The sequence below is a fragment of the Mastigoproctus giganteus genome, chromosome 3 (assembly GCF_048544385.1).
Source record: "Mastigoproctus giganteus isolate SK-2022 chromosome 3, ASM4854438v1, whole genome shotgun sequence".
Lineage (NCBI taxonomy): Eukaryota > Metazoa > Arthropoda > Arachnida > Uropygi > Thelyphonidae > Mastigoproctus > Mastigoproctus giganteus.
Window position 1 is genome coordinate 27,949,304 of NC_143577.1, and position 26,114 is coordinate 27,975,417.

At 38.4% G+C, this 26,114-nt stretch overlaps 1 protein-coding gene across 1 annotated transcript in view; it reads right to left on the minus strand.

Moving 5' to 3' along the window:
- The window catches only part of Lim3 (Lim3 homeobox protein), a 109,708-nt gene extending 87,032 nt beyond the window's left edge, over nt 1-22,676 (minus strand). The window contains exon 1 of the mRNA XM_090370451.1: nt 22,443-22,676. Within this exon, the coding sequence (XP_090226577.1) occupies nt 22,443-22,527 (85 nt within the window). The 5' untranslated portion in view covers nt 22,528-22,676. The remainder of the gene's footprint in view (nt 1-22,442) is intronic.
- Between the last annotated feature and the right edge of the window lie 3,438 nt (nt 22,677-26,114).

The following is a 26,114-nucleotide window of genomic DNA, read 5'->3' on the forward strand; positions in this document are numbered from 1 at the left end:
CAGAGTCACGCTACAGCCAAATAACGTAAACAGACATTACTTTAGCAACCGTTTGCTGAAGTAATATATATTTGGGACTCTATGTGACTGTTTATTTCTTCAGGTACTATAATTAAGAAGGTTTCTTGTTGGTTTTCCATTATTTTCACTGTGAAACCACAAAAGAGCTACCTTAATTAAGATTCAATAATCATAAAGCAGTCCACGCACGTATAAAATTCAATATAACATAAAAATGTATATTGTATTCCATAAAAATATGTTCGTCTTGTAAATAATCTGTCTTTTGGATTCGCAGTTGCCATATGGTGTCGTAGATTGGATAAGTGGGTCAATGGTGTGTCTTCCATCCATAACTCATGGCTTGCTTTTGTTGTTGTGCCACGAATGTGTTGATGTGTAATATTTTCCCAAAGTCTCTTTTCAAGAAGATAAAAATGGTGTTTGTTTTTATACAGAGAGAGAGAGAGAGCTGGTTTTGGTGTCTTTCTAGACCATATTGATGCAAGCGATAATGGTAGAGTAGGCTATAACACGTATTTTGGTAAACAATCTTTGGTTGATGGGTATGTCTTGTGAAACGTGCTCAAACGTGTAGCTATAATCACTGTATGCGCATTGCCATTTTAGTATTTCTCAAACACTGATCGCTAAATATTTTCTTATGGTTGTATCGATTTCGTTGACTTTTTTGCCAACACCTACAAGGCTTAACTGTAATGGCTTTTTTGGTTCCACCACCTTCAAAGATAACTGCGCCATGACCCAAAGAATCGAACTGTTCAGTGAAATAAGAAAACGAACTGCGCAAATATGTCAGGTTATTTGAAAATATTTTTCAATTTTTATTTCAAAAATTACCCTGCTGTTTTTTCCACGAAATTGTCCAACTGTGTAGGATTGTGAATGAATTCATCTCTCCTCCCCAGTTATTTCATTATTGAAATTTTAGATCAAAAGGAAACCAATGTTAGACTATCCACTGCACTTGATACAAATGTATCAAGAGTACCTGCTAAGGTGGAACAAACTCTTCGGAGAACAGATCTGCAAAGATCCAATTTACAACTACTGTGGGAAGCAGCTGAACTATTGCCCACCACAATCCCTGTGTCACGCTTTCAGTACCTCTTTGAGTCCATGCCACGACGAATCTAGGTTGTTCTGAGGGCTAAGGGGGATGGACCTACTTGCTATTAGATAGGTGTAACTAATAAAGGTATTGAGTGTATTTCGACCTTAGTATGAGTCCTCCATTATGTCCTACGCACTTCATAAAGTGTCGAACTAATGAATACCTTCCTCTAAAAAATTCCTTTGGCTGTTTCTGGACTACTTCTTTGGATCATTGATCTATCGACAAGTGGCATAGCCTATTATCCTTACCAATGTGGCCACCAATGAGGAAACGTTTCAGCATATTGGAGCATCACTTCCATGTTCATCGCAATCAAATTACTTTCGGCCAGAAGGAGAGGGACTTTTTCTTCCGCTGGAGCAGTGATTAGATTTCCATTCCAAAGATCCTGTCATATCAGGAAATATGACATCAATGTACTATTAAGTTTCAAACCGTGACCTCATTAAAAAGATTCACAAAATAGGCAAAGCCATTACAGAATACACCTAATTTACAAATACTATACATAGTCGCCTCATAGCTCTAGGACACGCAAAATTTTCCAGAAAGACCATGACACTTTCTTCATCTCCCCTGGACTTCCCAGTTGGGAAAACACATGCAGGCAATTAAGCGCGCTTTGGGCATCTTCAATACCCAAACACACATCCATCAGATAAGAGGAACGTGTAATGTGACTCGTCGCTCTACAAGACCGATTTACATTAATCCGTGGTCCATGCCAATCAATTATGTAATCGATCAATCATGCCAATCAGTTATTCTGAATTTTTTTTGTTATTAAACGCTTGTGGGCTAAGCTGTTCCATGAAAATTCATGGTGGACGATTTTCCTCTTGTCCCGGTTTTCCTGTGACTCTTTTGCAGCTCCAGACTCAGATTTAACAGGATCTGATGTCGAGATGAAGTTAAGAGTTGTCCGAAGAAGTGTGGGCGCCTGTCAATCAATATTTTACGCCTACCTTACTGTTTCTTGGGCTCAGGGTCACCCGTAAACTTCCAGCGCGTTGGCAGTTGTCGACATGGGAACGTTCGTCGTATGATACCCAAATGTCAATCTCCTCTGGAACGCTGCTAACTCTTTCCTCGCGCTAATTTCTATATGCACGTTTAAAAAAAAATTCAATATCCCCTGATGGACACAAGATCTCATTGATTTGAACAAACAGGTACATCAGGCACGTAGAAATTTTCAAAAGTAGAAGGAACTGGAACCAAGACGAGGTCAACAGATTAAGGAATATTTTTAAAGAGCTGAAGGAAACGTACGTAAAAATCGCTCCACACAAAAAAAGAGATTCTCTGAAATTCAGACCCTTGGGACCTTCTATTTAAATCAGCTAGAAGCAAAATTAACTCCCCTGATGTCTGCAACACTACTTCATAACAGTGGAGAGACAACCAACTGGACAGAATTCAGTTAAAGCCATTTTAGACCATTTTCTATCTTCTGATGATCCATCCTCTGATCTTTCGAAACACATAATCGTATGTTCTGCAAATTGCGCTAATTCTTATGATAAAAATAATGAAGCGTAACCATTGAGGAGCTGAAACTTTCCCAACTTGGAACAAAAAATTTCGGGGTATCTTTGTACCTTCTCTGGACCTTTGTTAGCAAAGAAGAATTTCATGTCTTGAGGAAGGAATATTTCACAACTTATAATACATATATGGTAAACAACCTTCCGATCCTGAAGAATATAAAACGATAGCATTGCTAGCTGTTCCAGGAAAGCCCCTGGAAAGATATATGCTTTCAGAATCATTTTCCCTCTTTGAATCAAACAACCTAACATCACGGCAATTTGGTTTTCGTACAGAAAAATCCTCTGAGGATCTCTCTGTTGACCTTGTTCATCATGTGCAAATATTCAACTCTAAATATGAACTTTCTATTTTCATCGATTTTGAGGACGCATTTCATCTACTTTTGATGGAAGAACACCATCGACCGACATCCTAATGCAAGATATTCTCAATAACTTTATCTACCAATAAGAAGCTATTTTAACAACAGAACAGTCCTTGTTAATTCCAAACATAAGTTTGTCTCTAGAAACGTTACTCAAGGGTGTTCCAAAAGCTGTCTCAGGACCCTTCATCGTAAACATTGTCCAAGACAATTAGCTCTTACTCTAGTTTGAGAAGACGCATAGATGATCTTGCTATCGTCATTTATAGCAAATCTCGATCCGCATTGGAATTGGAAGCAAATCTTCTTCTTCTTAAAGAACCCTATAAGTATACAGTGTTAAAGAAAAAACTCTCTCCAATAAGGCTAATATTCTTGTCCTTGTGAGTAACACAGTTGGTAGGATCGCTGTCCTCTCCACACCGGTTGGAAAAGACCCCAGTTCGAATCTCGTCGATGATGCTAGGAATTTTTATGGACATTTTTCACAACGTGGCTGAGTTAGTCGGTCTCAGGCGAGTATAGCATGGTTTTTTTACTCCCGGAAACTCTGGTTTTTCATCCAGAAAACAGCAAATCGATCACAGAATGCGCAGTTTCCAGATGCATTGTATACAGCCCAATATGGTCTAAGTCGTTGATGGTCCCAAAAACTTTTCAACATCAGGTCGTGTTCAACATCATGGAAGAAATAATTAGGACATTTTGTCTAACTAATTATTACAATTATTAAGTTTTTAGTTCAAAACAGAAGCAGTGGTTTCGGAATTAAATAAGTGAAATCATGAACTTAATTAATAATCAAGGTTAATAAATTATGGTTATAATTTTAATTAATAATTTACCTTAATTTTTTTAGATTCGAATCAACAGACACGATCCCTTTTTTTCTGCCTACGAAATTTATTTTATTATTTATTATTAATTCGATAATAAAATAATTTACTTTATTATTTATTATTGTATCTTAATGGACGATAAAATAAAAATAGAAATAAAAACATTTTAATAAATCTACAAATTAATTTATGAACATATTAAAGAAATAAAAAACAACTTTTAAAAATAATTTAAACATTTTTTTACGTTTAAATTAAGAAGAGTGGTGCGTTTACGTATAGGCTCACTAGGTGCACGTCTATGGATCGCCAGTATTTAGGGGAGGGACTCAAAAGTTGAAAATACACATACACAAAATTTTGTAGAATTAGGGTTCACTGATCTTGAAGTTCTATGGATTAAGAAACATGATTTTAGAAACTGTCGCCTTACAACCTGGTTCTCGTGGGTAGCATAGTTGGTTGAATCGCTATCCTCTCCACACAGGGTGGAAATGACCTGGGTTCTAGTCCCGTCGATGGCAGGAATTTTTATGGGCATTTTTAACAACGTGGCCGAGTTAGCCGGTCTCTGGCGAGTGCAGCATGTTTCTTCTCTCAAAAAGTTTGGTTTTTTATCCAGCAAACAGAAAATCGACTACACAGAGCAATATGACCTTAATCGCTAATGCTCCTAAAACTCAATAACAGATTTTCAACCTGTTATGATTCTTGGTGATCATCCATATCTCTTTCGAAAAAACTGAAGTTGCTGTGGACCAATTCCTCAGATGACTCAATCAGTTACTCACCGAGTTGCTCTAATATTGGACCACTTCTGCAGGCTACATCCAATTTCTCTTATATTGCGTCTGTTCTGTGGTCGATTTTCTGTTTGCTTAATGAAAACTCACCCTACAGTCTCCCGAGACCGATTAACTCAGCCACATTGTGAAAAAGGCCCATAGAAATTCCACAGCTAATCGACCGGACTCTAATTCAGGTCTTTTTCGCCTATTATGGGGAGGACTTCAATCCTACCAACTGTGCCACTCACGAAGGCCAAATAAATTACAATTATTAACTTCTATAAATTATAACTAAAACTTAAGACAAAGCCTAAAGGCCTATGTGAAACAGAGAATTGTTCATCTCAATACCAATACCACAGAAGGTGATGATCATTACCCAATCATGACGTTAGTCATAATTCAAACTGAGACATCCACGAATATAGAAACGTATCCAGCGTGCCATTTGTAATTTATACCAAGGGACCACAGGGAACAAGGCAACCTCGTAGATGTTACATTGTTCCATTCCAACTCTTATTTTGATAAGTTCCAATAGACACTTTAATTAATTAAAATTGTTTAGGATTTGTTTCTGACCGAGTCCTCTCGATGGAGGTCCATCTACGAATTAGGTAAAGTGACATTTCAGCTAATAGACGCTGAAGGCGAACCGGTGTCTGGTAAATTTTGGTAATAAAGCTCGCAGCAATTTCTGCCTTCTGGAGCTTAAGTTTGTGGTTGGTACCATATAACAGAAGCTAAGTGCGCAGCAACTCGCTCTGCTCTTTCCATACAAACTGCGACAGAGGAGGAACAGCCACTCGTGTGTACACACCGACCGTCACACACAGCGGAGACAGCACCAGATATTTACTCTAGCAATGACTGACGGCGTCCATTATGAATAGCATTTCCGGAGGCAACTCAACTCAACCCCCCTTTCCACTTTTCCCTTTTCGTCCTCTTAGATAATCAGCTGCCTACCGACAGACAGAGCAAGCAACCTACCGTAATGGACGGTACCTGCTGATTCGGCTGCCGTATACGAGGAACGATGCTACCTGTGTCACGGTCCCGCTTTCTTTGTACGAAACTCCCGTAGCACGCAGATTTCCGTGCCAGCGAACAATGGAGCCACGGCAGAATGAGGACTCGGGCATTAGCAGAGTCAACACCGCCTCGCACACGACACATTCTTATTAAGTCGTCAGCAAACACGTGCAGCGGCAGCTAACCCAGAATGCTACGTTGAATCGCCTTGGTGCCGTAGTCATGTGACTGTCTTTTCTTCTTTTTTTTTTTTTTTGTTGGTAGTCTGCAGACGACGAAACTGTGAACAGATGATCGTCAACATTTTATGAAAACAGACGAACAATGAGTGGTGGTGGGCTGTCATCAGTCTGTGGTCATTGTACAAGGCGGTTTGATTTTCTGGTATTGTGACTTGGCGCTGAAGAATAACAGCGAGTGTCTTTTGTTAGGTGGAGATGTCCTGTAACAGGTAGCACGTGTTAGATGTACACCCACTTGGACAAAAGGACGGTGTGTGTGTGTGACGCCTACTAGCTGCTAGTTGATGGAAATGGGGGACAGACATTATACGGTTCAACCCCTCTGCTGTTTTTTTTTTTTTTGACATTTTAGTGTTTCTTTTAGGTAAATAGACAATCTTTGTGAAGCAGTTTCGAAACCAGACTGTTTGGGACTTTGGTTACTAAGGCAACAGGTTTGTAGACGAAATAAACATTATGGATTTGGACCAATAAAGATTTTTTTTGTCTTCTTGTTGAGTTGGAAGGGAATTAGTAACGAAGTCTTAAATATTTAAAGGAAGATACAAAACGGATGACCAGTATGAAATTGAGCTCAACTGGGTGGGCTTTTAGGGACCCAAATGGGTGATACTCGCTTGTTGAGATCATCAGTATCTTACAATAAATCCCACTGTCCATTTTGGAACATTTTCAACAGGAAATCTGTCACTGTGATCTCAATCATACTGGAGGCAGTGGTTCTGTTACATCACTCTCATCTGGTACCCAAAGTTCATGTTGCCATGGTACCCAAATGAAAACTGTCATATTAAGGCCACCCAAAACCGAACTTATAAACCCGTGTTTATTATGTCCATAAATTGCGTGTGTTCTCTGGTCGATTTGTCTGTTTGGCCTGTTTTTATTGAAGTTGGAGTTCAGAAAAAGCAACCACTGGGTTCTTTAGTTGCTGTATTATGAATTTTAATATTACTTAGAGTTTTCTAAGGCAGAAAAGCGTAAGGTTCCAGCGTATTGTATGGATCTGTCTAGTTTTGGGGATGGCAACTTTCCGAAAATAAAAATCGGGATTTTTTCAATCCTCTCCTGGTCATAATTAGTATCCAATAACTATATCAGAAAATTTAAAATGTCCCAATTGAATCTAACGTTGTAGAACTTTGGTTACACAAAATTGGAGTTGACAGACTAGAAATTGGAGTTGGCGAAATTGGAGTTGGAAGTAGGACCAACAACCATACGAAATACTTCATAGAATGGATATCATGGTATGGGCTGGTTCTGGGAGGCTTGGATTTTCTCTATTGAGTGCCATTGATGAACCTATGAATGAAATTCTGAACAATGCTGCCCCTCTGCATCGTGGCAAATCTTTCGAGATTAGACATATTTGTATCAGCGTGGCAATAGTTTGAGAGAACAATGTGAATTTCCAACCAGAGCCTTCTTCCACTCCAGATCACATTCGACATTAAAAAATTCCTTTTAGATGGTCATATTCAATATTAAAAATTTCAAACAGCAAAGCGATATTAAAGTACATTTATCTCCGGGTACTCCGATTTTTGCTGTACAAACGAAGAAGTGTTTAATGTTGCATGTTACTTGCAAGCGAGCCACGAGGTTTTTTGATAAAAATGTGAGCCAATAAGTGAAAAAAAATGTGAAATTCTTCTTTCTTTCTTTCGATAAAACTAGGATGTCCTTACGCGTGTGTGAGGGTGCAGAGATCCAATGGTTGGGCGCGCAACTCATCTTTTCGTGGAGAAGATTGCTCGCTCTTACATTTTCATGAGAACTTAGGATGTACATAAAAGGAGTGCCAATTTTACAATGACTCTTAAAAGTTGGACACGCGCAAGTTCCAGCACAAATAAAAAAGCTAATGTTTGAAGACATGTCAGTGGAGAATTGAAAGATCGTAAAACTCAAAGTCAGAACAATGATTTCTCTTTTTATTTCTTTTTTTTTTCTTCTTCGAACAGAAGATAACTAAGATTCGCCATGTGTACCAACTTACAGAAGTATTTGTTCATTAAAGCAGTGCAACGAGAGACAGACAGAAATGAATTGCAAGAAACGGGTTTGCTGTTTTTTTTTTTATTTATTTATTTTTCAACCTTGAATTTTTTTGATTCGTGCGGATTTGAATTAATGTTTATTTTTTGGAATCTCTCTCTCTCTCTCTCTCTCTCTCTCTCTGACTTTGAGTTTTGGGTTTTCAGAATAGAAAGAAAATATGTAATCACAATGGAGTGCTCGTAACACTACTGCAATATTCGTTACTTCTGTGGGAAAAATAATATACTAAGGTGAAAAAAGGCAACGTCCACCAAGTTAAATTAATGAGAACTACTGGTTCGGTTGTTTCCTTTGTTGAATACAGACAGATCGAGAGGGAAAGAAAGAGAGAAGAAGGGAGAAAAATAGATGTGAGAGAGAGAGAGAGAGAGAGAGAGAGAGAGAGAGAGAGGCACACACAGAGTAAAAAGAAAAAGGAGGTACAAGAAGAGAAAAAAGAAACAGAGAGAAAAATAGATATAAAGAGCAGGACAGAAAAACAGAGAGAGAGAAAGAGTGAAATAAAAAAGTGAGATAGGAAGAGAAAGAAAGAAAAAAGAGAGATAGAGAGACAATGAAAGAGAAGGGAGAGAGGAAGAAAAAGGAAAGGAAACAGAGAGAGAAAGATAGATAGGAAGAGTAAGATAGAGAAATATATATATAGAGAGAGAGAGTTGAGAGAGATAAAGAAAGAATAATATAGAGAGAAGGGCAGATGGATAAATAGACAGAGAGAGAGAGAGAGAGAGAGCGAGATAAAGAAAGAATAACATAGAATAGGACAGATAGAAAAATAGAAAAAGAGAGATAGATGAGAGAGAGAGAGAGAGAGAGAGAGAGATAAAAAAAGAATAATAGAGAGAGAAAGACATAGAAAAATAGAGAGAAAAACATAGAACAAAAGGAAAAAGTGAGACAGGGAGAGAAAGAACAAAAAAATATAGATAGAGCGACAAAGAAAGAAAAGGGAAATAGAAAGAAAAAATGAGAAGAAATAGAGAGAAAGGTACATAGAGTAAGATAGAAAAATAGAGAGAGAGAAATAGATACGAGATAAAGAAAGAAAAATAGAGAGAGAGCAGGACAGATAGAAAGTGTAGCACGGAAAAATAGAGAGAGAGAGAGAGAGAGAGAGAGAAAAAAGGACAGATAGAAAGAGTAGGACAGAAATTAGCTAGAGAGAGAGAGAAGAACAGATAGAAAGAATAGGACAGAAAATAGCGAGAGAGAGTAGAACTGAAAGGTAGAGAGGGAGAGAAATAGATCTGAATGAGAGTAAGACAGAGAAACAGAGAGAAAGAGTAGAACAGAAAAGTAGAGAGAGCAAGAGAGAGAGAAAATGAGTAGGGCAGAAAGGTAGAGAGAGAGTAAGACAGAAAGGTACAGAGAGCGAGAGAAAGAGTAGGGCAGAGAGGTAGAGAGAGAGAATAAGACAGAAAGGTAGAGAGAGCGAGAGAGATAAAATGAGTAGGGCAGAAAGGTAGAGAGAGAGAGAGAGAGTAAGACAGAAAGGTACAGAGAGCGAGAGAAAGAGTAGGGCAGAGGGGTAGAGAGAGAGAGAGAGAATAAGACAGAAAGGTAGAGAGAGCGAGAGAGAGAGAGAATAAGACAGAAAGGTAGAGAGAGCGAGAGAGAGAAAATGAGTAGGGCAGAAAGGTAGAGAGAGAGTAAGACAGAAAGGTACAGAGAGCGAGAGAAAGAGTAGGGCAGAAAGGTAGAGAGAGAAATAGATGGGAAAGAGATAACGGAAATGTACTCGCTTGTAATAGGATTTATAGGTGGATCTGAGAGAACGTTTAGGAAAACTCCCCTACATTAGGGGTCCCCTCTAACTGTACCCATTTTACACCCCATAAAAGGAAACCCAAAGCCAAAAAGAAAATGAAAAACAAAATGAGCAATAATCATCATCGGAATATTTGTGCTGGTCAGGACCCAAAAGGATGCAGTCGATCAAGGAGCCAATTGATTTCGCGTTCCTGAAAACAACAGTTTATTCATCTCCACCCTACGAGTCCATCAACAAACAACAAAGACAACAACAACAACAACACGGGGAATCCTTTTTAATAGAAATTCTCCTTAAGATTTGCGAGTTTTCATTTCAAGAGAACGTTACCAACTCCACTCTTCCAATCAACTGTTCTCAGCTTGGGGACAGCAACTCGGCGTTAGTCATTTGAAAACAAATCCATCCATTACGCACGCCAATAATCTTCCCCCTTAAGAAAAAAAACTCCTTTTTGGGACTGATTGCCACATGAATAAAGTCATAGCGCAATCGTTTACCAGAAGGTAAATAGTCGAATATAATCTTTGGTGAAACGGAAGAGTTTATTTCCAGGAGAAAAAACTCGCGCAAAAAACCAAACTCATTATTATCAAGAAGATTGGTTGTTCACAAGTGTCCCCAGAAATTTCTCTCCGTTGAGAATAACATTACCAAAAACGTCAGAAGATGGAAGTTTTTACTTTCTTTTCTTCCGAACGATGCCTTTGAGTTAAAGCTCGTGTCAATAGGGTGATGGATCGTCCCTTTAATAACCATCTGCCCTTTTTTTCCTTTATTTAAAGATTTCAATGAATATAAACGGATTGCTTGCCCAACAAAAATCAAATGAACGCGATAAATATGGATGTGCCACCAAATGTACCACTTTTAATTGGCGCTTCATGAATTCCTCCTCTTTTTTTCTTTCTTTTTTATACCTCATCTAGTTAACTACTTTAAGGGACAACCCATACGTTGTCCACCCAGGGACCCACAATGTCATGCAGATTACTACGTCCATAACTGCAGAGAAAGATAGTTTGTTTGTTTTTTTGGTGTTGGTGACAAAGCGTTGAACTCGAAGAAGACAATTAGTTAAAAACAGAACATCTCTCACCCTAATGATCTATTTTCTTTCTTTCTTTTTCTCCTCCCCAAAATGTAACCCACTCTTTTCATTAGGTTTGTTCACGCACAGCGCTAACTTGTACACTTTAAACGCGCGTGCGATTTAAGTTATGTAGGACTCTGTGGTCTCATTTATTAGCGTCAAAAAGAAGATTGTTAAAGGAGTTGTTTGTTTTAAGTGTGGGAGGGTGGTCGATACTGCTTCGAGAAATGTCCGTGATGGCAAATAGAAATTCCTTGTCGGGGGTTGTTGCAGTCCTCTTAATTAACTTGATTTGTTAAAGTAATGAAACCTAACAGAAGAGGAAAAAAAATCTATAAATGGATTGAGATCAACCACAGGAGAATGGGGTGGACAAAAGACTCCAAAGCATATGAGGGGAGAGACTAAAAAGAAAATTGTAGGATTTTCAGAAGGCTGTAAAAACCACGAAGTTTAAGAATAATTAATAGCCAAAATGGTTGAACTCTAGAACATGGGTACACACGAGTCCGCGTTGCGGAGTAGGCCGAATTCGGGATGGATTCAAGCAAAAGAAGTGTGGATTGCTTTAATAGACTTTAATGTTTGGCGAGTGAAAAAAAGGTTATTAGTTTACGCTACTAATTCGGGACGGATTCAAACAAAAGAAGCCACGCCCACAAAGTGGTACCCATGTTTTGGAGAATAACCACCGAATTTATTAACAAAATCATATATACATAAATATCCAAAAAAAAAAAAATGTCATAGTTAGTATCAGCCTAAACCACGTACGTTTAAATTTAGATACATCAGCTCCTAGAAGTTGTGTGACATCTCCTAGAAGTGACTACTCCTGAAAGATACTTGTAGGAGATGCTTCCCACGTTGACATTTTTAGATACGCTTTGTTTATGGTGATGTTATCATAAACACTGAATAGGTACTTTATTAAGTAGACATAACTAATAGTGAATAGTCCTCTAAAGACATCAGAACAGTCTGGATGGTGGTGGTGGTGGTGTCAATGTTCATTCAACTGCTTCCCACAGTTTTAAACTGGATGGTTGCGGATCACCTTCGACATGTGCTCAATTGGATTGAGACCTATGATTATGGAGGCCACTGTAGAGGCTGAATTCACTCATATGTTCCTGGAAGCAGTTCTATACAATTCTGGCCTTGTGATGTTGGATCCCATTGGCAAGTGGATACAATGTAGCCATGAAAGGATGCACCTGGTTGAAAACTGTTTCCAGGTAACCATGGCATCAAAATGTTGCATCCAAATGCCACGTTCAAAATCACCAAACTCTTTTGTATTACCCATCCAATACATCCTAGACACAATCTCAAAGGAGAGAAATTTCTGGGGACACTTGTGAACAACCAATCTTCTCGATAATAATGAGTTTGGTTTTTTTTTGTGCGATTTTTTTCTCCTGGCATTAAACTCTTCTGTTTCACCATTTTCAACTATTTTCCTTCTAGTAATGCTAAAAACTAGACCCTTGATATCAAGGGGCCAATGAGTCCAAGGACTGGACTCAAACTGTTTTCATCATATTCTGGTCTTCTCATCAATAAAACAGCAGGAATCAGGATTCATCAGACCAGGAAATGTTTTTCTACTACTCTACTGTCCATGTTTGGTGTTCCTAAACCAGCTTTAACCGTACTTCCTTGTTTCTGGCTGACATTTATCTTAAAAGAGATAAATGAGGGAATCATAAATGATTCCCTCATTTATCTCTTTTAAGATACCCACACATCCAGGTAGTTATTAGTAGTAGTCTTTCCAATCCGAATCCAATACTGGATTAATCCAATTCTAGAGCGAATATTACTAAAGTCGAATATTACTAACATCAAGGAGCATCCGCAAGAGGAGTCTGTCATCAGCATGCTCCGATGATGGGTATCAGTAAGATTCCTGAAACGTCACCTTAATATCTAGTGGTTTAGGCGAATAGCTTAATCAACTATATTATTAATTTCGCGTGGTATTGAGTGGTATTAAATATAGTAATAATCTTAACAAATGTGAAGTTTCTGCGCTTAAATGCATGTAGCGCCTAGGAAACTAAGGTCATGTGGATTCAATATATTGCTTTTGTAAATCGTAAACATTCAATGGTTGGTTTTCCTGTGTTAGGGATGAAAAATTCGACCTTACGGTAGAAAACTGTCCTTGAAATTCTTACTGACTCCATGGGACTCGAGCCCTGGATTTTTCTACCCTAGTTGCAAAAGCCTTCACACTCCCTATAGTTTTAATCCTATTTAGAAAAGATTAGGCTCTTATTTCCTCGTATATGCAATCTTTCAATATTTGTCAGTCCTACATATGATAGAAACCTTCTATTTGATCAACGATTGCCAGTATGGATTCCATTGTTGATCCAGTGGTGATATTCTGGCTTATGTTACCCATTTATGGACAAATTCAATGGAAAAGTTTGGTGAAACACAAGCAGTTGCTCTTGACATCTCAAAGGCTTTCCATAGTGCTTGGTATATAACGGTCTTCTAAACAAGCTTCCATCTTATGGTTTGCCAACTGTTTTTAGTAATTGGTTATCCAGTTTTCTCTCTGATCGCTCACTGAGGGTGATGGTAGATGGCTCTCTGTCTTCTAACTTCTGCACTAATGCTAGTGTTCCCCAAGATTCAGTTCTTTCTCCCACTCTCTTCCTATTGTATATTAAAGACTTTCATCCATTGACTGGAAATCCTATCCATAGTTTTGCTGCTGATGACAGCGCATTGCATTTCACCTTCCAGTTTGAGAAAACCTGCGATGCTCAATCAGTTTCAACTTCTCGAATATCCACTACCAATTCCTTAAATGCTGATCTTCAGGTAATTTTCCAATGGGTCAAAGATAACTTTGTTGGTTTCAATCCTTCTAAAACTCAGTCCTGTCTTATATCTGGCAAGAGGGATCCTTCTGCTCCTATACTTATCTTTGGTGACACACCAATTTCTAGGCAAGTTGATATATCTCTTTTGGGGATTACTCTAACTTCTAATCCCTCTTGGCATAAAGCACATTACAAATATTGCTTCCTCTGCATCTAAAAAAACTTTCGCAAATCCGGCTTACAATGGAATATTGTTTCCACTTCTGGAGCGGTTCCCCCAAAACCTCTCTCGGACTTCTAGATTCTATTCAGAAGATGGCAGTTAGGTTAACTAATGACTCATCTCTAACGGAGTCTCTCCACTCCCTGCCTCATAACCGTTCTGTTTTTGCTGCATGCCTTTTCTGTAGATACTTCCATGGGCACTGTTCTTCTGAATTGGCTTCTATAATTCCAGCTCTCTCTCTCTCTTCCAAAGCAGTCCGAACACGGGCCACAACCAGTCAAAGATCCTTCTACAGCCCGACTTCAAACTCACAGAACCAAAGTTTCTTCTTCCTCACTAATCATTTAACATCCGTTTTCTGGAACAACCACCCTTCACAAGTATTTCCTGAAAATTACAATCTACAGAAGTTCAAGTCTAATGTCAACAAGTATCTTCTTCTTTCGTCTTCTCAACCTCCAACCTAAGCAGGGTCTTCTCAACCTCCAACCTAAGCAGGGTACCAGAGGTTCTAATACCTCTTGTGCATGGGGTTTTCATAATAAAATGATAACGAAGGTGATAAATATATCTTAATCCTTTTTTTTTTACCACGGATAGTCATTATGCATTCATGATCCCTCCTCCTCCTCCTCCTCCTCCTGATTGGGGACTAAAACTATGCTGCGTATACTCCTCATATTAATGATCCTGGATAATTACACAATAACTAATTAACTATCTATGTTATTCGGTAATGAATTAAGCTCAATTGACATCCTAACATCTGTCTTATATCCATCCTCATACGGTAATCATTTACTGGAAAAAAAAAAAGAAAACAATAATAAATGAATATTGCCATTCTGTGTTCTGGAAATCTTTGTACACATCTAATTTAGCAAATAATGCAATCTTCAAATCTGTCTTATTAAATTTCTTCACAGCGTTCGTAAAAGAAGACCATTATTTTGAAATGAAAGAGGCTGAGGTTGAAGAAGAAGAATTTATCACATCCTCCATGGAGATATCCTAAAAGCTCTTCTGGTTGGAGAGCCCATTACGTTTTGGTAAAGGTGTGCAACGTTTTCTCTGGCTGTACTTCATTTCTGTGGAAAGCCATTTGCATTTAGGGGATAGCGGAAAAATGCGTAATTAATTATATCCTAATGGGGAGTACATATTATCTACTTAACGCCCTCTGACGGCCGTCTTTGGAACTAGTATCGTATCTAGGATTAATCGCTTTAGGGTTAATTTTTGGGCAGCACTCGATGTATTTTTAAAGACGCTAAACCACTACCGTGATCACTACAATCCCCTTAAGTCACCCCTTAATATTTAAGACACTTTTTTAAAAAAAGATAAATGAATATTCGCTCTTATACTGATTTGTATTTAGTACTAATATTTTGTTCACGCGATGTATGTACAGGAGTCTAAATAGTAGTTTTTTTTTTTAAGTTTGCTTCTTTTCTGATGAGCTGTGAAGAAGGCGAAACGGTGGTGAACCATGGTGGTGTGTATAATAAAAATAATAGGCCTTTGTTTTTGTTTTTTTTAGTTGTATACACGAGTAGTAAAAAAAATGTCTCTCTTGCTATGTTTGTTAATTTTAATGCCAAACTTTTGGATATAAATAGAGCGCGCATTGTATGGCAATAAAAGCGTATATATTTTATAAATATTTGGCTATCTATTGATATGAATATTAATCTTTATAGCCTTCCAGAAAAGAAGATAAGCATAAACTTAACGTGACGTGTTGGTCTGTAAATACTTTTACTTGTAGACACTACGAAAACATTTCGCAGTCGATCTATAGAATGGTTCGATATTATAGTGTCAGACGAATGGGGAAACCGCCGAGGTATTTACAACGAGGGGAAGAAAAAAAAAAAAAAAAAGAAAGAAAAAAACGTATTTCGATAAATGAAATATTAACATACGATAGATATATTTTTAGCAGAGAAGATGCGGGGAATTTGTTAAAGGTGGAAAAACATAAGTATGTGAAGATGGGGCTTTATAATAAATATATTATGAGTGTGAGTCATCTATTTTTTAAGAAAGAAAGAACGAAAAGAAATGTGAAGCAATTGAGGTTGTTCGGAGAAAGGGTAATCGAGTCGCTTCTTGGCAATACACCGATGCCATACAGTGAAGCCGACTTTACAGGGGAGAACAAGAGAAGAAAGCTTATCGGTTGTACGCTAACTGAACGATACAAGGGGATGTAATAATTGTAATTATTAATTAATAAGGCTTATGTGGGACGGAGCCAAAGCGCGTGCAATTACCAGTAGGTGTGGCGCATAAAATGCACTCCATGCTAAGTCTAACAAGTAGATCATGAAGATGCATGATCCCTTGGCGACCTCTACCATCTGTCCCCAAATTATCAAGTAGCTACGGCAGGTGGCTTAATCCGCATGTGCACCGTTAAATGGGTACATTAGGCCACCATCACTTCGACAAGGCGAGCAGGTGTGCGGAACATGGCGTAATCTGCTCACGTGCCACCAGAATACACACATACATACAGACAAGCGCACCATCACGGTCCAGGCAGGTGGCTACCGTGATCCGGGACCGTAATCTGGTAGAGTAGCGTTCCTCTCTCTCTTTCTTTCTCTCAGTGTTACGACCACTCATATCTGTACATTTAGTTCTCCTGCGATCAGGGGCGTCACGACTCTCCCTGCTTACTTATCGCTCTCTCCACGGCAGCACGCAAGGTCGACACAGACGTCGGACGAGGAGAAAACGTGCAGTCCTACGATCGGCCCGTGGCATGGCATGCTGCACGCTCAGTCATCCCCAGGGATCTCATGACGCACCTGGGATACGGTCTCTTCCAAGCACCTTCATGAAATATAAAAGAGTCCAGAGAGCACAAAGCCATCGGCCGCTGCATTTCCTCGGCAAATTGCCTACCAAGTAAAGCATGAAATGTTCCGTGAGACCCACTAGGCTGTTGATGTTCACCAGATCCCCCAGCATGCAGCGAAACTCTGAACTCCGTACTCAGTCCCCAGTCACTGGCTAGACGGTCATTATCGCTGAAGGTACGTGGCCAGCCAGGATGAACACTGGAGGTAGGTTTAATGGCTCCATTGGATGCAGGACTCCACAGCACATCACGGCTAAAAACAAAAGGCAGGCTGATTCAAGAATAAAGGCGTGCAGAGGTGAGTGGGCCGTCCCCCCCCCTTACCCAGCTCTTACCCTGCTTTTTGACTAGTTTGTCTAGAAGGACAGGCATCGAAAAACTTGGTGAAAGTTTGGCGAAATGCGTGACGTATCCACATACCACTGATGGGGACATGTAACTAAATCTTTCTTTCATATACAGCACTCAGAGGGGTGTTTCGCAAGCAGGGAAATAAAGCGCAAGATGAGAGAGACAGAGAAAGAAGGACGCACTTATAATTCAATTTTATATCGAGTTATAACCTATACATCCCTCGAATATCTCACTGTTCATATTTAAAACAATAATAATGTAGATCAAAGGTTCTCAAGGTCTCAAGCGATCTACCCCCACCAGTAAGGGCATTTTAAGAATTTTAGGGGGGGGGGGAGGGGATTTTCTGTATATGTACACACATTTACACGTGGAAATTGTATAATAAAATTAGTTTAAAACTCAGTTGGATCCTGAAAAATTGAGGATTCTCAAGTTTCCTGTTTTAGGTTTTTTTTTCTTCGAATATTTTCTACCTCCCTGTTTGGGGAACGGTTTGAAACTAAAGGAGAGGCCTGAATTAAAAACAACTGGGAACCAATTTTGTAGATTATATTTACAATGGATTATGCAAATGATGTATCGAGCATCTATAACTGCTTAGTAGACTCTTGCGTGTAAATGTATACATGAAAAAAGTTTATATTAATATAAATGCTTAAAATTTAAATGCATAACTCTCATGATTTTTTAAACTAAGGAGATGTCATCTAAAGTGGATTAACATGCTTTTATCATAACTTTAAATCATCTAATTCAGTGCGGGGGGGGGGGTCTGTTTGCTCACTAACATAACCTAAAACTGTAGAAATCTTAAAAACATCTCCTTATAGGAGAGAGGGGCACGAATACATTTGTATTTAACTCTCAAAATTAAAAGAATTGGCGTGCATTTCATTAATCACAATTAAATCAAGTAAAAGAAAGAACTATTTTTAAATCAGAATCATCGAATAAACTAACGAAGAGTTTACTGATTTCTCGATCAAACTTTACTCACCACCATCGCAATGTATTCAGATAAAATCAAATTATGAGTGTACTTAATCACACGCAAATAAATAAATGGAAACTTCTTGAGAAAATGGACATCATGGAGAACTAAAATAATTATCAATTCTTGAAATACATATATTCTATCATCTCCCTTATTAATAATAATATCCTGTCGACTGCCTTAATAGCAATCCTTCTAAACTCCTGCCTTAATAACAATCCTTCTAAACTCCTGCCTTAATAACAATCCATCTAAACTCCTGCCTTAATAACAATCCTTCTCAACTCACTTAACCCTTCTCAACTCCCTCCCTTAATAACGTGGAATCTCAGCTATCTTAATATCATCTATCTCAGATATCTGCCTAAATATCTGTCCATCGCAACTTTCTTTAAATTCAATCCTTCTCAACTCCCTGCCTTGATAACACTACATTCAACTGCCTTAATATAATTCCTCTCCTCTCAGATATCTGCCTAAATATCTGGCCATCGCAAACCTCCCCAATAACAGTCCCCTCAGCTTCCTGCCTTAATATCAGTCTGACTTAATACCAATCTTCCTAGTCTTCTTTCTTTAAAGCAGTATTACACTGCCTTAATACTGATTATCTTCAGCTGATCGCTTTAATCTTAATCTTACTAAGATCTTTAATGGCGTTGCGAATGAAACTTAAATGCTTGTCACGAACCTTACTCAATGCTTCTTTCTATTATGCGAGTCCTTTCAGTTATTTCATTCAAATATTATTCTACTAAAGTGGGTTGTTATGATAATATTTGTCTCTGTCTCAGCAAAATATGTTTCTCTTTTGTTTGAGAACAAATTATACAAATAAATTCAAAGAGGAAGTGAACTTGTCTTCGTAGGACTTCTACGAGGACACACACACACGACATATTCCTCTCCTCTACAGACGTTGACGTTTACACCATTAGTTGTTAATAATGAATGTACAGGAATCTTCCATGGCGTTCAGCAATACCAGCAAGTGGGAGTCTGAGAGTAACAACCATTTTTGTAACTTATATATACTACCAACTATACTTCAAACTATACTTCAAAAATCTCCCAGTCTCTGTAATGAAGAATTCCAAAGTAATGTTTGGTGAAAGTAAGATTATGGGGCAATTTTATAGTTCTCAACGCTCTCCATTGAAATCTGCTTGATGGGATGCTGGAACAGTAATTATTACGTTGTTATTTAAACGAAGTTGTAACCTTTTAAGTCTTAAAGATTAAAGGTTTACCTTTTGCCAAAATTTATTCAGTTTTATACTCAATTCAAGAGACACAAATTCAAATGTATCTTATTGTTTATATATTTGAGCGTTCACGCTTTCCACGGATTTAATTAGGTGTTTTGGACAGTTGGAACATGCTAACAGAAATTTCTAGAACGTTTATTGGTCCAGCAGATCCAGAAAAATCTATCTCTATCTTAAATCCCAAGAAATAGCTACGAATAATTAAGACTCTTACGTGACATTTGTATCCATCCATGAATCCTTCAGAAATACCCTGAACATCAGCGATACCCTGAAGGAGTTTTACTTTAGAAAATGGCTAAGAAACAATTATTCCTTAAAAGATTAAAAAATAATATCATAAGTTTAAAGACATCGTGCCACAAGAGTAGGCTGATGTGATGTGAGAAACGAGCTACATATTGATCTACAATTTTTAATTGAAGAGTGCCTTGACCCCTAGGATACCTTTACCATTACATACCCAACCAACAACAGTTTCTGAAATAATAAATATTTTATTTTTTGTTTCATTTGTTTGCTAATAAATCAACAGATCACCCCGACAGAGTCTTAGGAAGCAGAAGGATGTGCATCATCTTATAATAACAACTATTTATCTATTATCCTTTTCTAGTTTTGCATTATTTGCATAAAATCTATATGCTAACAAGACATTAAAACTTTATGCACTTATAACAGCTTTCAATGCCTTAATTTCGAAGGATATTCTTAGATTTTACAGCTTGTGGTCCATCTCTTTTGAAAGTCTGGTACGTCTACTCCAACAGTGCATTCTCTTTCGTACTCTAGGAGTAAACGTACCAAACTTTAAAGGGCCTTCTCTTCCTAATATGAGAACACTTTGAGGGATCACCCTTGTCTTCCATCATGTCACAAATAAAACATTTCGAAATAAAAATGTGAACAAGGTCATAAGTGTGATGATTTTGAACCACATTTCAACATTGTTCTTCCTTCTGTCTATAAAGATTCGCGATTCACACAGCCAAATGAAAATAAGATTGTTTAAGTCTTCGCTTTTCTTTCTATAAACTGTAGAAGAGATAAGATTAAAGAATAGATGGATAAAAGTATTTTTGTACACGTCTTCCCAAAAGCTATGGAATCATATTACAACATTCACTATACAACACCTAAATTCCTTATCATTTAGAAGATTTCTAAGCTCAAGGATGAAGACATCTTAAACAACATAATTCCAATAAACACCACAACAAAGAAATTCCTATGCTAAGACTTTACAGTAAGAATTTTCGAGTTCTTCAACACCCCTTTCTTGTTATTGTATTTCTTTGTATGTGGTAAGATAGTGGCAACCAAAATGTCTTATTGACTTACTCATACGCACGTGGTGTCAAGTTCGAATATTACAAGCAAAGGATCGCATCCTACAAATATTTTAAAGTGCTCTTGCGTTTAGAGGAAGGATCCTTTCGCTTTCCGGATAGCTACGATGCCGATGCATCGTACGCAACGCTGCCGCCGCTGCGAAAATCGCCAAGCGTCTCCGGCAACTCCTTTAAGTCAGCGGGGAAGATCTCAATAGTCACAGATTCTCCATTGAATAATGTTTCCAAGATATTAGAGGTAAGTTATAATTATATATACGAGTTACATTCTTTCCATTATCTTTTCTCTAAAGAAAGAGCTTATAGGAGTAAAATTGAGAAGAAGAAGAAGATGATAACCATGAATACCAACAGATACTCGTTTAAGGTTGTTTCATTATCACGAATTTTATCTTCTCTTCTTTCGAGCATCTCTGATTTGATCAGCATCTTATATTGAGATAAACCGATGGTAAATTTTAAATTTAAGCTAAGGATAGAAGTTTTCTTAAGAAATATTATAGAGGAATACATGTATAGATAAGGAGGACGTATATAAAGAGATTACAGGGATTAAAGAAAACATATAAACATTTTATCCACAATAATCTAATAAGAAATAATCACATTTAAAAGGGAAAAAATATTAAAACAAGCCTTTATCAACACACTGAGGATAAAGAAAGAAAATTGGTGTTGCATTTAGAACAACTAATTATAATTTTCACACGTTGAAGGGGATGATAGTAAAAGCCATCATCTGATGACGTTAACTAAGGATGTCAAAATCACTTACTTGGAATGTGTAGGAAAGAAAACTTACTATTTATAAACATTTAATAAAGAATTTTCAATTCTGTACGTATCCTGATTAGATCCCGGTAGTAAATCTTGACATCTAATAGAGAGAAAGGTAAGGATGGGTACACAACACAAAGCCATCTGTAAGCTATAGAAAGTGGTCCATTAACTTGCCTCCATAACTCTACAAGACTACGATCATGCAGGAATCCTTCGGGCACATACATCGCCTCGCCAACACATGGAGCACACGCAGCCGAATATCAGAAGAGCGGACTTTTGCCATGGTCTCTGACAAAAGCGTTCCACATCTAACTTAAACACAGCATCAAGAAAGGGTGTAGTTAGCGACAAGGCACGAACACATCGTGTATCCTTGGCGGGGGAAAAAGACAGCAATGGCTGTGGACAAGTGTTGGAGCGCCGGTTAAATAAGTGTGCCGTGCCTACCTTCCTAAATTAGACGTAATCGAGACACCCCTCCCTCCCTCTCTTCCGCTGACAGACCTCCACGGCCAATTTACAGAGAAAGAAAATCTAGAGCGGCATTCTCGGAAGAAAATTGAATATCGGCAACGGCGAGGTAGATTGCCGCTGTCACGAGTCATGCAGTTTTAATTTGAAATATTGTATGTCTGAGGGTCGTAATTGTATCGCATAGAAACAATTGCATTCACTCAATCATTGCTCCGCTCCGTAATATCCGGTCCCAGGCTCCGATAGATCGCTAATTTGATCAGGGGCCCGTAATAAGCGGTTCCAATTTGGCTAAGTGCATGCAAGCTATTGGAGGAAGTTAAGGCCGAGATCGGCCGGACCCGAGGAGAGTTAATTAAGGAGAGAAGTTGGCAACAACTGGTCAAACCTTCTAGAGCCTTGTTTCGGGAGAGCAGCGCCAACAGTAGGTCGGGATTCGGAGGGTTGCCGTCTGCGCTGACCATTGTGGACATTCCCGCAGTCCGCACGTCCTCTTCGCAGTTGTTGACCGCCGAGACGTCGTCCGTAGTCACCTTGGCGAAGCTGAGGGCCGGCCTAAGCCTCGGCCGCTGGCGAACGACGGATCGAGAAGATATTTTCGGTCTTGGGGACAGCTTCAGGCCGAGCGATTCCGGCAGCGGCACGGCCGAAAGAGGTTTAATTTGGCTAAGTGCTCCACGTTCCCTTGCCAATAAAAAGGGAAGTGTCACCGAGCGCATGACAGGCCGTCCTTCAATTTGCGGTCAGCCCTGATCACGTGATCCAGCTGCCTACTTACTTATGCAGCGACCTAAGCCTAACGCTCCTCCCAGCCCGGACTGACAACCCAGTGAACGAGCGCCGTACGACAGCGGGCGGTGCCGAATAGCGCAGAATGAGAGAGGTAAAGAGAGAAGGAACACGGGCTGCGATGCGGAGTTTTCGAGGCAAACTCTTCAGAAATTTCTACCTAAGAAGATGTGGGATGGATGTGTGGACTTTGATGACAGAGAGCGGTCATCGCAGTGTAGATTTAGAGAAGGGAGTATTAGGAAAATAGCTGATTTTTCTCATCCCCCTCCCCCACCATGGGATTTGGTCCATATTTTCTTCTTCAGCTACGATATGGCGTAAACGGTATTCATTTTTAACCAGTCTGCAGAATCTTTAAATGCTTCTAGAGTGCATTGCCTTGACTAAAGCCCCTGTATATGCACTTTCTCTGCAATGCTTAGAAGCATTGCTGGGAAAGCATCGAAGCTGAAACCACCGATTCTCTTACTGTTGCATAAACGCAGGACAGCGGCCAGCTTGTCCTCAGTTTCCTATCCCTCCCCCCTCCCCCACCTTATTCAAGTGTCGTCCGCCAATCTCGCCACTTTTTTTCGCCATTCTGACAATCGATAAAATGTTGTCCGTCGATATTTGCGCCAAATGCCGTGACTGTGATGGGAGATCCAGGTAGTGCTGGCGGTGGTCCAGCATGAAGGAGGCGGGCGGGGTCAACGATGGGACTTGTCGAACAGTGGCTTTTTTTTTACGGATAGATAAAAAACACTATTCGAAGGGCTGAGTGAGTGTTTCTTGATTCATGCTGGCCGAAAGCCAGTAACGACTGTAAGATTTTCGATTCCTTTCCATCCAGTGATTGCCTTTGGGCAATCCCTGGATGGAAAGGAATTTTTATTGGATAAATTATAGCTTATAATTTATACAACAGAACTCTGGATCAGAGAAATCTATATTTCTTTAGTTAATAATTTAATAAATAATTCTTAAGCGTATAATAATTATTAAATTATTTAGGTTAAATATTTTAAATATTCACAATTAATACTTCTGGATAATGGGGATTGTTTGGTGATTAAGCTTGATAAAATCAAAGAATGGACAGGGGATCTTAGGACACAAGAACTATTTCACAAGGCAAGAGACAGTTGGCTGGAAAATGTTGGTTTCCAACGTTTTGAACACGGAGCTTGAAGAAGAAAGTTTTTACTGTAGTGACAGATGAGACCAGGGAGATTGCTCAATAGATGTGGCGTTGGTATAATGGTATAGAAGTCATTATGTATTAAATGTTTCTGTTTCCATCAGCTAATGAGGCCGATATTCATCCGATACTTTTCAAAGATCATTTCTAAACAGATCCTGCCACTTGTAAGTTGACGCTTAACGCCACAATTACCAACTTTATGTCTTAATAAGGACATAAAACACTGGTGACCAAAAGTTAAGTTACAGATGAAATCTTGAAACTGTTCTTAGAGCTTTGACCATTGCAAGATGGCCAGAGCGGAGAAGAGACTTTGGCTTTTTCCAAAGGGGGTGTCCTGTTGAAGATTTCTTTATCTCTGAGATGGTAGAGCAAGTGAATCGACTAAAATAAACTGTTGAAAATATACAGAATGGTGAAAAATTAAAATTTCCCTTTTTAATTGATTTTATCACTCTGTTAAAAGGAGAGCATGGACTTTGATTACAAAGTCCATGCTTTTCTTTTAATTTTATGTCTCTTCTTCGTTGTAACTGGTTTTTCGTCGTATAACTAACAATATAAGATTGTTCCGGACAATAAATATTAAAGAGATGGATGAGAATGAAGAAATGTTGTAGATTCTGTGAATTACTTTTAAATTTTAGGCCCAGAATACTTCATTCGTCCATTCTCATCTCGATTCATCCATCCTCATCTTGATTCATCCATCCTCACCTTTCTAAAATCCTAGATGCGATTTTATTTGCTGAAAGAGATGGAAAATGATCAAACGAAAACTAAATACATTAGATTAAGCACTGACTAAACAAACAGAAGAGAGCAGTGCCTGTCTGATGGATTTGGATTCATTTCAGTGTGACCTCAGCTGCCATTATGGAATTTTATAAATCAAGAAGGTAGATGTAAGAAAGGCTAACGTCTAATAATTTGGAATAATTGCATACAGGCTTAGGAGTTTCTGAATTACATTTAGGACTTTTTTCCATACCATGGCCAAGTCAGTTGAAAATTAGGTTTCTTTAAACAACCCGCAATTGCAATGATAACCAGAAGAAGAGTTATCATTATCTCATTCGACACGTAGTATGATTATTAACCCAATAGAGTTTATTCATCATAGTGTATAGGGTAAATTACCAATAATTTATCATTTTGTTGCTTGCATAATCAGAAACACTGACTCCAAATGTTGCTCAACACGTTTTCGCTCTTTAACCAAACCTTAAAACCAATGAAAGATCCTGTGGCAATACTCAGAAGAATTAGGTACTGCTTTTTCAGAAAGAGCTTGAGTTTGGGGATATTGGGATGTAGTTTCTGCAAGACATACTCTCTAATTCTGCTTCTTGGGTTTAAATGGGAACTTCTAGAAGCCAGTCTGAGCTTGATTATTGGATGATTCAGAAATTCATCATTCTTTGATGAATGTGAGGGTTTGGTTAATCAGTACATAGTTCTCCTGGTTGCAATACACAGAATTCTTTGGATATTCATGTAACGGTTAACATCCCAATAAAAACACCTGGATACAACAAACAAATTTAAAGATAGTGTCCAAAAGCTGCAGGGCTTAAAAAATCTTTAGATATCACACTACTTTATGCTGAAAAATGACAGCAATGCAATACTTTTTTGTTTATTGTTTAATGCGCAAAATTCAAGAAGCACCTAACTATGTCAGAAGAACTTCCACCATTAAATCGTTTAATTTTTGCGCCCCCTCGAGCATTACACCCGAAGGGGTGCCTCTTCCACTATAACCTCTTTCAGGCACTGTTCTGAACAAGTGGAGAAATTAAGTTTGATCTTCATCCGTCTGATGAGGATGGAAAATTAGACAGCTTACTTTGGTTGTTCAAGTATCAGTAAGCACTGGACCTTTGATAATTACTGCAGTTATTTTGACAGTATGGTGATTGTCAGAGCAGTGTATTATGGGAAATACATTGCTGCAGGACCCATGGTTTCCACCCAACCAGTAGTAAAAATAATAAACATTTTTATTGATGTCTAGCATTTAAAAATCAATAAAATGTTTATTCCTTATTTATATTAATTAATTAATTAGTAAATTAGCCACTG